This window comes from Periophthalmus magnuspinnatus, chromosome 9, assembly GCF_009829125.3.
Source record: "Periophthalmus magnuspinnatus isolate fPerMag1 chromosome 9, fPerMag1.2.pri, whole genome shotgun sequence".
Classification (NCBI taxonomy): domain Eukaryota; kingdom Metazoa; phylum Chordata; class Actinopteri; order Gobiiformes; family Gobiidae; genus Periophthalmus; species Periophthalmus magnuspinnatus.
Genome location: NC_047134.1, coordinates 7425728 through 7438345, shown reverse-complemented (window position 1 = coordinate 7438345; position 12618 = coordinate 7425728). Strand labels below are relative to the sequence as shown.

The following is a 12618-nucleotide window of genomic DNA, read 5'->3' as shown; positions in this document are numbered from 1 at the left end:
GGCCAGCCTGGAATGAAAAAAGCAATATTTTGAACTATTAAATTGCGCGTAACTCACACATGCAGTGTCCTATTTCCCGGCATTAATATACATTTTTTTCAAAATGTGGATCTGAACACATACATATACAATTCGCATAGGTCAGACATTATATTGCTCCACAGCGCCCCCTTGAACTTTTGAATTGGACCAAAAAAATTTTTTTGACATAAACATTCGAAATTCGGCATGGACATTTGGCGTGGCAAACTGAACAAAAAAGCCAATGAGAACATACCTCTGTCTGCAACTATCTTACCGTGGTAACATAATAAATGTGTCATTGAAATGAATGGGGTTCAGAGTACTGGACTTTGTTGTAGACTAAATAGATGCTCTACATTCATCAAACTATGGCCTAAAATTCAAGATTGGCAAAAAATTTTCTATTTTGATGTTAAAAAAAAAATAACATCAAAATGACTCAATAGCGCCACCTCAAAATTTGAAATACATTAAGGCAATGAGAGACCTTTTTCATTGTAGACAAATGAAATTTGGTACAAACATAGAACATGTCAAGACAAGTAAAAAATTATATTATGACCCCACCCTAAACCCTACAGGAAGTCGGCCATTGTGGGCGGAACCCCATTTTTTCAAAATTTTACCTCTCACATTTGAATTTTTTGTGCCTCAGATTTTCATTCAAGAAACTTGCAAATTGGTTCAAATGAACTAGACCCATGTGGGATTATAGGATACTCTCCTGAATTTTTTTAAGTCATAAAATGTGGGTGCGGCCAGCCTGCAAAGAAAAAAGACGTTTTTTGAAGTTTTGAATGGCCTGTAACTCAAACATGCAGTTCTCTATTTCCCAGTATTAATATACATTTTGTTCAAAATCTTTATCTGAGTGCATAGATATGCCATTTACATATGTCAAACTTTACATTGCTCCACAGTGCCCCCTTGAACTTTTTAATGGAACGCAAAAAAATTACTTTGTCACAAAGTTTTTCAATTCAGCATGGACATCCATATTGCCAGACTGAACAAGAAAGCCAATGAGAACATACCTCTATTTTTAAAGGTGTTGCCATGGCAACGTCTGACATTTCTCATTGAAATACATGGGTTTTGGATAAATGGGATGAAAAATAATTACCGTAAATTTCAGACTACAGAGTGCACCTCAATATAAGCCGCACCAGCTAAATTTGAAAAGAAAATCAATTTTGTCCATATATAAGCCGCACCTGAATATCAGCCGCAGGTTTTCACATTGTAACATGAGATATTTACACAGAAAGACGGTGCACCGACATCTGCCTGAAAATTGGCACCAACATGACATCAACACGGGATGAACGCACCTGCAGGTTTAGAAAATAAAGTTTCACCAACACGGAAAATCTGCTTTTATTTCCTCTGAAAACTTTTGTCGTCTTTTTACATTGACCAAGTTGGATTCATTGATGCCGAGCTTACGTGCAGTGGCTCTATTTCAGGGGTCGGCAACCCGCGGCTCCGGAGCCGCATGCGCCTTTTTCAGCCTTATACTGCGGCTCTGCGTGGCTTGGGAAAATAAATTTTAAGTATTTAATTGAAATGTATTTTACTTGTGTTAGCTCTTTTTTGTTGTAGTTTAAATTGGAAGATTATTATGATCTTAAAATAAAATTATATTTTCTTATTTTTCGTTGCTCAAAATAAGCGTCACACTCGCAGAACAATGCTCAAAACAAACACCGCTCACGTCTCACGTCTCTCAGACACTGACACAGCTCACAGTCCTGCGTAAAGAGCCCTGATTTTAAGACGCTGTGCGCACAGGGGTCAGGAGCAACTTTCGCCCATCCCTAATGACAACCTAATAAGCTCGTCCGTAGATGTATCATGAAAATCCTGCTGGGAATCGCTACAGAAATCTATTTGATGTAGTAGCAAGTATATTATCTGCTCTTGTCTCCGCGATGACGTATCACGTATAACACATCAAACATGTCGCCCAAAAGTAGAACCACAAGCGAGTGAAGATGAGTGAAAACAAAAGTCTTTGGTGAGCTTTTAACAAAGGGGAAAAGGACAACTGAGGAGCCAGAAGAGGAGACTACGACCTCCAAGAAAAAGAAAGATAAATTTAACAGACAATGCCTACTTAAAATCTGGGTTTGTCGCTACAGGTGACTCTCACGCACCGTCCGCTCTGCGTAACATGCGGGAAAAGCAAATGAGGCAATGAAACTTTCAAAACTGCTTTAGCACATGGAGAATAAGCACCTGGGGTTAAACAATACGCCTTTAGAGTTTTTTGTTTTTTTTTAAAGAAACTGCGGAGCAGAGTAGACATAATCACATAATCAGCGCAGGGCTCACACTGATGCAGTGGTTTGGTGAGTTGTATTTTTTTATGCACCATATTTATCTGCCACGTGTAGAAGGCTTGTCCGTGAAAATAAAACCTACATTATTCCATTACATTATTATTATTATTATACACAGTGTTATCTTCATTTTAGATGTCAAAATTTGCGGCTCCCAGTGATTTATTTTACGTGGAAAGTGGGTCCAAATGGCTCTTTGCGTGTTAAAGGCCGACCCCTGCTCTATTTCCTTCTTTATCTTAAAAACTGCATCATATTCATATTGATGTGCAAAATGATCGTTCAAAATCAAAACTAGTGAATTTTTCAGAGCAGAATCTTTCCCCACGTCTGTCTCACTTTTACGTTTACAGCTAGAGAGCACCCCCCAGGGGCCGTTATCCAGTAAAATTCTATAAATAAGCCGCACTGCTGTATAGGCCGCAGGGTTCAAAGTGTGGAAAAAAAGTCGCGGCTTATAGTCCGAAATTTACGGTACTTTGTCATAGACCATTGAAATTTGGTACACATATTCCTCTCATCATACTGAACACAAAAGCCAAAGAAGACATAGCTCTATTTCCAACCGTGCAGGCGTGACAATGTCATAAATTGTCTCATTGGAATGAATGGGGTAGTATTACTGAGACACTGATTTTGGGGGGAGGGGCGATGTAAGCGGGAACGAAAGGTAAGATCTTCGTGATGGCATGTACCCCGAGGTCGCAAGGGGTGGCGAGGGCCTTTATCACTGCTTGCAGTTTTTATTATTATTATTATTATTATTATTATTATTGTTATTATTATTATTGTTATTATTATTAATTATATTTTTAATAATAGGTTACATTATAATAGGTTACATTATATTTTGGTGTTTTTCATTATACATACCAGCTTATGTTACAAGAACGAACAATAATTCAACCCTGCACTATAGTAATTTCTGGAATAGTGCCTGTGCCCTCTGCTGGCTACAGGAGTCAGTTAAAGGGCTGATATTGCGTTATTTTCTGATCTATGTTATTATATGTCCTCATCACAAACATTGCAGGAGTTGTTTTACTTAATTCACACATTTAACACACAAATCCTGCTCATTTAAGCTATGTTCTTCTCTAAAACAGAAAACACTCCACTGTATTTTTAAACTCAATACACCTTCACTAGAGTCATTTGGATGACATCAACTCTGGAACTGCCAGTCTCTTTTGAATAAAAGGTAACAGGTAGCTGCTAACTTGAAAATTACCACTACATCACAAGGTGGAAAAGAGCATTTTGTGCTTAAGAGATGTGGACAGACTAATAATAAAGGATTACTCAAACATGTGTGAACAAAACACAAGTTCAGGTATGAACATGGCTTAAAGCTCACAATTGTGCCTGTGCCTGTATAGTTTTATGCTCCCGCTCCATTTTTTTTTTTTTTTTTTTTTTTTTTTTATCTCAGTGAGGTTTCTTTGGATAGTTTTAAATAAAATCAAGTGAGGTTAGTCTCATTCACTCGGCCTCTTATTTCACACTGTGGACTCAGACATGAGCCGACCGGGGCAGACAGGACCGGTTCAGATCTGCTCACGCTGCAGGACAGACTGTGTAGCTTGAGTATATGAGGTACAGTGCCCCCCTTTTTCTCTTTGTCTCCCCATTTCCGCCTTCTCCTTTCTCCCTCTCTCCAACACTTCTCGTCTCACTCTCTCCAACTCTTCTAGTCTTCTTCTCATTGACAGCAACATCAGTTAGCAGGGCTGCTGTCAGCTGTTAGCATTAGCTGTTAGCATGCTGATGTGGAGCTGTGGAAGGCCTGGTGTGCCAACCTTCTAATGCAGGGCTGTGTTTGAAAACCATGTGGCACGACTGAAGACTTTGCTTTTCACCACATTCACATTAGTTTCTTCATGATGTTTATATGATTCTTCTTTTTTGGGTGATCTGCATTCACATAACTTTTTTTGAACTCATATAGGTCTATTTCCATGAAAAACAACAGATCAGAGTATTTCTAAAGAGAAATACCCTGATCTGTTTTTAGCTCACAGTGCGATTAAAGAGTTGTGTCCTGTTCTCCGGCAGGTCCTGCGCACCCACGTGATGGTGCGGGTGGGTGGGGGCTGGGATACGCTGGAACACTACCTGGACAAACATGACCCGTGCCGCTGCACTGCCTTTGGTGAGTCAGACAACACTTCCTGTCCTCTGTCCATGCTCTGTGACATCACTTCTTGTCCCCTGACACTTTTTTAGTCTGATGCAGTCACAGCCTTTAAATAGCTTCCTGAAATGTATACTCAATATATAAAATATGTGCGTGTGTGTGTGTGTGTGTATATATATATATATATATATATATATATATATATATATATATATATATATATATATATATATACACACATATGCAGTGAGGCAAATAAGTATTTGAACACCCTGTGAAGTTCTCTCACTTAGAAATCATAGAGGGGTCTGAAATTTTCATCTTAGATGCATGTCCACTGTGAGAGACATAATCTAAAAAGAAATCTGGAAATCACATTGTATGATTTTTTAAATGATATAATTGTATGTTACTGCTGCAAATAAGTATTTGAAAATCAGAAAATCAATGTTAATATTTGGTACAATAGCCTTTGTTTGCAATTACAGAGGTCAAACGTTTCCAGTACTTTCTCACCAGGTTTGCACACACTGCAGGAAGGATTTTGGCCCACTCCTCCACACAGATCTTCTCTAGATCAGTCAGGTTTCTGGGCTGTCGCTGAGAAACACAGAGTTTGAGCTCCCTCCAAAGATTTTCTATTGGGTTTAGGTCTGGAGACTGGCTAGGCCACTCCAGAACCTTGATTTGCTTCTTACGAAGCCACTCGTTAGTTATCCTGGCCGTATGCTTTGGATCATTGTCACGTTGGAAGACCCAGCCACGACCCATCTTCAATGCTCTAACTGAGGGAGGGAGGTTGTTCCCTAAAATCTTCCAATAAATGGTCCCGGCCATCCTCTCCTTAATACAGTGCAGTCATCCGGTCCCACCTCCAAAGCATGATGCTACCACCCCCATGCTGGTGTTGGTGTTCTTTGGATGCTACTCATCAGTCTTCTTCATCTTTTTCCTCCAAACAGCGAGTGGAATTAAGACCAAAAAGTTCTGTTTTGGTCTCATCTGACCACGTTACTTTTTCCCATGACTGAATCATCCAAATGGTCCATTGGCAAACTTAAGACGGGCCTGGACATGTGCTGATTTAAGCAGGGGAACCTTCCGTGCCATGCATGATTTTAAACCATGAGGTCTTAGTGTATTACTAACAGTAACCTTGGAAACGGTGGTCCCAGCTCTTTTCAGGTCATTGGCCAGCTCTTCCCGTGTAGTTCTGGGTTGATTCCTCACCTTTCTTAGGATCATTGAGACCCGAGGTGAGATCTTGCATGGAGCCCCAGTCCGAGGGAGATTGACAGTCATGTTTAGCTTCTTCCATTTTCTAATAATTGCTCCAACAGTGGATCTTTTTTCATCAAGCTGCTTGGCAATTGCCCTGTAGCCGTTTCCAGCCTTGTGGAGGTCTACAATTTTGTCTCTTGTGCATTTTGACAGTTCTGTGGTCTTGGCCATGTTAGTAGTTGGAGTGATTGTATGGGGTGGATAGGCCACCCCATACAAAAACCTCAAACACGTGCTTCTAATTTAGGATAATAAGTGGAGTGGAGGTGGACTTTTTAAAGGTGGACTAACAGGTCTTTGAGTGTCATAATTCTGATAGACAGGTGTTCAAAAACTTATTTGCAGCAGTGACATACAAATAAATTATTTATCTAGTTTTGGGGATATTTTGTGAGACCCAGATTGTGCACATCTTGTACCTCTGGCCCAGAGGTCATGGTCCTTTGAAAAATCTGGCTTTCTGGAAAATTTTGTTGAATAGCCCTTCACTAAATGGATCAAAAACTAGTAAAACTATATTACTATATATTCTTTTCCTGTGACTATATAATAACCATATGTTGTTGTCTACCAGCTCACCGGTATCACCAGGCCAAAGGTAGTAGCCACAGTCAGGGAGCCAAGAGCAAGTCCTCCAGTGCCCAGTCATCCCGATCCACCAGCCCAGGGCCCCAATGGAGGAATGAGCCAATCAGCACCTGTAAAGCCAGCTCCTCCCCTAGCCGTCCCTCTGGCTCCTCTCCCTGCCGCTCAGACTTCTCCCCTAGTCGTTGCGCCGAGGTGGACAGCCATGCCCACAGCATGCTGCCCCGCCCCCCTCGGGACCGCTCCGAGCCCCAACACTTCAATTGTCTCAGGTAGGACACTGCTGGCCCTGCATATGTGCCAAAATGCCTTTGTGACACTGCTGAGTTCTAGGTCTATTTGGTACTTAACTGCTTATTTATTTCACAGGGACAGTATATATTTATCAACATTACTATAAATGTACCAGAATTAGCCAAAAGGCTTGTTTCTGTTCCTGGACAAATGTTAAAACTGTACCTGAAAACATTATGGTTAGACAACAAGCCCTATACCAACATGTATAGTTAAATAACAGTGTACAGGAGCAGTACCACAGAATTACAGAAAAGGTCATTGTGTAACTATTATAAGAACTATATTAAAACACTGAGGGTTTTTGTCCAATATCTTTATTGTTTTCTTTGTACAATGATGCTATTGCTTTAAGTGAGGTTCATCATACAGCCTGATTATAGCCAGGTATTTCTGAGTAGTGTGGATAGCTGTTAGACCAATCTCACTGTTCCCTATACCATCAGAACCTGCCCCTCCTCCCCCTACACGCTTCCCTTTAGTGCTCCAGGTACTGTCCGGTATGACAACTCTATTTTAAGTGTGGTTGTAGTCAGAGTTTTGGTGTTTAGTCCCACTTTAATTACTAAGCACTTGGGGTGTATGAACGGTAGGGAAAAGAATAATTTTCAGAGCAATGGCGTCTTGAAACTAAGAGAATAAAGATTACTCAAACATGCATGAATCACTCTAAATATAACTTTGAGAGAGTAAATGAGAAGGGAAACACTTCCAAAAAGTCAAATTTTGCATAATAGATGTTTAATGTTTTGGGATCTTATTGGAAAAAAATGTGTAAGTGTATTGCATAACATTATACATTCATTGTTAATTCATTAGAGGGGTTGGACTCTCCATTTCTCTGGCGTTGCCCGCGGGGAGCGGCGGCGAGCTGGTGTGGGCTTGCTCATTGCCCTCATTGTACCCGGCCTTCTTGGAGTCCCTGGGAGGGGTACTAGACAGTGCACCAACCGGGGACTCCGTTGTTCTCCTGGGGGACTTCAACGCCTATGTGGGTAACGACAGTGACACTTGGAGGGGCGTGATTGGGAGGAACGGCCTCCCCGATCTGAACCCGAGCGGTGTTTTGTTATTGGACTTCTGTGCTAGTCACAGCTTGTCCATAACAAACACCATGTTCGAGCACAAGGGTGTCCATTGATGCACGTGGCACCAGGACACTCTAGGTCGGAGGTCGATGATCGACTTTGTTGTCGTGTCATCTGACCTCCGACCGCGTGTCTTGGACACTCGGGTGAAGAGAGGGGCTGAGCTGTCAACTGATCACCACCTGGTGGTGAGTTGGATCCGCTGGCGGAGGAGGAAGCCGGACAGACCTGGAAGGCCCAAGCGCATTGTGAGGGTCTGCTGGGAACGTCTGGCGGAGCCCTCTGTCAGAGGGGTCTTCAACTCCCACCTCCGGGAGAGCTTCTCCCTGATCCCGGGGGAGGTTGGAGACATGGACTCCGAGTGGGCCATGTTCTCCACCTCTATTGGCGATGCGGCTGCTCGTAGCTGTGGTCGTAAGGTCTGTGGTGCTTGTCGCGGCGGCAATCCCCGAACCCGGTGGTGGACACCGGAAGTAAGGGATGCCGTCAAGCTGAAGAAGGAGTCCTATCGAGCCATGTTGGCTCGTGGGACTCCTGAGGCAGCTGATGAGTACCGGCGGGCCAAGCGTGCCGCGGCTCGGGCGGTCACAGAGGCAAAAACTCGGGGTTGGGAGGAGTTTGGGGAGGCCATGGAGAAGGACTATCGGACGGCCTCAAAGAGGTTCTGGCAAACCGTCCGACGCCTCAGGAGGGGGAAGCAGTGCTTCACCAACACTGTTTACAGTGCGGGTGGAGAGCTGCTGACCTCGACTGGGGATGTTGTCGGGCGGTGGAAGGAATACTTTGAGGATCTCCTCAATCCCACTGTCACGTCTTCCGAGGAGGAAGCAGAAACTGGGGACCCAGAGGCGGACTCGTCCATCACCCTGGCTGAAGTCACTGAGGTGGTTGGCAAGCTCCTCGGTGGCAAGGCTCCGGGGGTGGACGAGATCCGTACTCTGGATGTTGTGGGGCTGTCTTGGCTGACACGTCTCTACAACATCGCGTGGCGGTCGGGGACAGTGCCTGTGGAATGGCAGACCGGGGTGGTGGTCCCTCTGTATAAGAAGGGGGACCGGAGGGTGTGTTCCAGTCACAGGGGAATCACACTCCTCAGCCTTCCCGGTAAGGTCTATTCCAGGGTACTGGAGAGGAGAATCCGACCGATAGTCGAACCTCGGATTCAGGAGGAGCAGTGTGGTTTTCGTCCTGGTCGTGGAACACTGGACCAGCTCTATACTCTTCATCGGGTGATCGAGGGCTCATGGGAGTTTGCCCAACCAGTCCACATGTGTTTTGTGGATCTGGAGAAGGCATTCGACCGTGTCCCTCGTGGTGTCCTTTGGGGGGTGCTCTGGGAGTATGGGGTCCGGGGCTCTTTGCTAAGGGCTGTCCGGTCCCTGTATGACCGGAGCAGGAGCTGTGTTTGCATTACCGGCAGTAAGTCAGACCTGTTCCCGGTGCATGTTGGACTCCGCCAGGGCTGCCCTTTGTCACCGGTTCTGTTCATTATATTTATGGACAGAGTTTCTAGGCGCAGCCAGGGGCCAGAGGGGGCCTGGTTTGGGAACCACAGGATTTCATCTCTGCTGTTTGCAGATGATGTTGTCCTGATGGCTTCTTCGAGCCAGGACCTGCAGCAGGCACTGGGGCGGTTTGCAGCCGAGTGTGAAGCGGCTGGGATGAGAATCAGCTCCTCCAAATCCGAGGCCATGGTTCTCGACCGGAAAAAGGTGGTTTGCTCTCTCCGGGTGGGTGGTGAGTCTCTGCCCCAAGTGGAGGAGTTCAAGTATCTCGGGGTCTTGTTCACGAGTGAGGGAAGGATGGAGCGGGAGATTGACAGGCGGATCGGTGCAGCGTCTGCAGTGATGCGGTCGCTGTATCGGTCCGTTGTGGTAAAGAAGGAGCTGAGCCGGAAGGCGAAGCTCTCGATTTACCGGTCAATCTACGTTCCTACCCTCACCTATGGTCATGAGCTTTGGGTAATGACCGAAAGGACAAGATCGCGGATACAAGTGGCTGAAATGGGCTTCCTCCGCAGAGTGGCCGGGTGCACCCTTAGGGATAGGGTGAGGAGCTCGGTCACACGGGACGAGCTCGGAGTAGAGCCGCTGCTCCTACACGAGAGGAGAGGAACCAGCTGAGGTGGCTCGGGCATCTGCTCAGGATGCCTCCTGGACGCCTCCCTAGGGAGGTGTTCTGGGCATGTCCCACCGGGAGGAGGCCCCGGGGAAGACCCAGGACACGCTGGAGGGACTATGTCTCTCGGCTGGCCTGGGAACGCCTTGGGGTCCCACCGGAGGAGCTGGAGGACGTGTCCGGGGTGAGGGAAGTCTGGGAGTCCCTGCTTAGACTGCTGCCCCCGCGACCCGGCCCCGGATAAGTGGAAGAAAATGGATGGATGGATGGATGTTAATTCATTTGCACAAATCACTGCAAATACCATTTTTAATGAAAAACACACGTGGTCTCGGCCGTAAAAAAAAATGGGCTACCCTTTCCAGGTGGGTGGAGAGTCCCTGCTTCAAGTAGAAGAGTATCTTGGAGTCTTGTTCACAAATGAGGGAAGGATGTAGATTGACAGGCAGACCTGTGCAGTTTCTGCAGTGATGCGCTCCCTTAGAAATAGGGTGAAGAGCTCAGTCACACAGGTAGAGCCGCTGCTCCTCCACGTTGAGTGATTGGAGCTGAGGTGGCTCGGGCATTTGCTCCGCATGCATTCCAGAGGTCTCCCTGGTGTTCCAGGCATGTCCCACGGGGAGGATGCCCCAGGTAAGACGTGTCTCTTGGCTGGCCTGGGAATGCCTTGGGGTCCTTCTTGAGGGTCTGGAGGAAGTGTCTAGGGTGGGGGAAGTCTGAGAGTTCCTGCTTAGTCTACTGGCGCCACAACTCGGCCCCTGGATAAGTGGAAAATTAATGGATGGACACTTGATTAGTAAATACATCAAGAAGCCGGAGGAGAAGGAGAATGGACTCTTGTCTGTCACAAAATGATCAGTTTCATCACTTGTATAGTGAAATCTTTCACAGTAGGGCATTAAACAATAAATTTATCTCCTTAGAGACAAGTAGGTCAGATCTATGGCGAAGCGACCCTGCTCACAATAAGAATGCGTGCTTTTTGAGGTAATTTTTTGGCAAATAAAACACCAGTGATAGAATAAGTGCATTATAGATACGTTTAAAGCTATACTGTGCAACATTAGAGGTAAAGCTTTCACATTCCCATGGAGACAGGCATCATAAACATACCCGGAGTTGTGTTTTGTTTCATTCACACGTTCACACAAACCCTGGATGTTTAGATGAGTTTTTCCAACAGTAAACACTCTGTTCCACCTTGTGATGTCATGTGGTAATACAGGGAGTGCTCAGGAAGTGCTCCACTGTATTTTTAACTCCATACACCTTCATTAGAATCATTTGGATGATTTAAGTTCTGGGATTTCTTTTCTGAATCTCTAATGAACAAAAGGTAAAAGCTAGCTAGTTAGTTAAAACTACTGCTTCATGATATCAGAATGTGGAATGGAGCATTTTGAGTTTTGGAGATGTAGACAGATTAACAATAAAGGGTTACTCAAACAACTCCAGATATGTTTTCAAGAAGGTAACAATGTTCTAACATGACTAAAGGTTCACAGTCAATTTTGCGTAGCATGCAGACTTTGTGCAGAAGCTTTAGTAGTTGGCTTGGTTCTGAAGTATAGGATGGAGGGATGAGGCTCAAAGGCACGATGGCAGGGCGCGTGCGCATTAGCCCTGTTTGGACGGAGCTCTAATCTGACAGCACAGACACTCCTGTTGTGGGGAAGTAGGTCAACAGGTGGAACCAGACATCAACGGCAGCTAATTATGTCTATAAATAGAATGTATTGGAGATGAAGTAATGCTGTTCATTCAGTCTAATTCCTGTGTGTCAGATGCCCTCCCATCCTATATATTCCTGTGTCAGATGCCCTACCCGTGAACTCCTGTATCTGTATGTCCACTGCTCTCCCATCTTCTTGTATCATATCCCTGTGTGTCCGATGCCCGTGTGCCTTACCATCCTCCTATATCCCTGTGTGTCCGATGCCTTCCATGCTTCTATATACCAGTGCATCAGATCCCTTCCCATCCTCTTATATGCCTGTGTGTCAGATGCCCCCACATGATCGTCCTACACATGAAAGAAAAACTCACAATGGTCACAGAATGGTCCCGCACAAAAGTAATAATAAATACAAATTCTATGACATTTAACCAATGAAAGTCAGACATTGTTTTTCAACCATGCTTCAACAGAATTATTTTTAAAAAATAAACAAAAAAATGATGGTATCCTTAACTTAATATTTTGTTGCACAACCTTTTGAGGCAGTGAAATGATTCTTGTAACTGTCAATGAGACTTCGGCACCTCTCAGCAGGTATTTTGGCCCACTCGTCATGAGCAAACTGCTCCAGTTGTCTCAGATTTGAAGGGTGCCTTTTCCAGATGGCATGTTTCAGCTCCTTCCAAAGATGCTCAATAGGATTTAGGTCAGGCTCATAGAAGGCCACTTGAGAATAGTCCAATGTTTTCCTCTTAGCCATTCTTGGGTATTTTAGCTGTGTGTTTTGGGTCATTGTACTGTTGCAAAACCCATGACCTGCGACTGAGACCAAGCTTTCTGACACTGGCCAGCACATTTCTCTTTAGAATCCCTTGATAGTCTTGAGATTTCATTGTACCCTGCACAGATTTAAGACACCCTGTACCAGATGCAGCAATGCAGCCATAGAACATAACAGAGCCTCCTCCATGTTTCACAGTAGGGACAGTGTTCTTTTCTTGATATGCTTCATTTCTGTGAACATAGAGCTTATGTGCCTTGGCAAAAAGTTCAATTTTTGCCTCATCTGTC

The 12618-nt window shown here is 44.7% G+C and overlaps 1 protein-coding gene across 1 annotated transcript in view; it reads left to right on the top strand.

Annotated features, from left to right (window-relative positions):
• gas2l1 (growth arrest-specific 2 like 1) overlaps positions 1–12618 on the top strand; it is a 75334-nt gene that overhangs the window by 50582 nt on the left and 12134 nt on the right. The window contains exons 3-4 of the mRNA XM_033973304.2: positions 4422–4518; positions 6359–6641. Coding sequence (XP_033829195.1) covers positions 4422–4518; positions 6359–6641 — 380 coding nt within the window. The remainder of the gene's footprint in view (positions 1–4421; positions 4519–6358; positions 6642–12618) is intronic.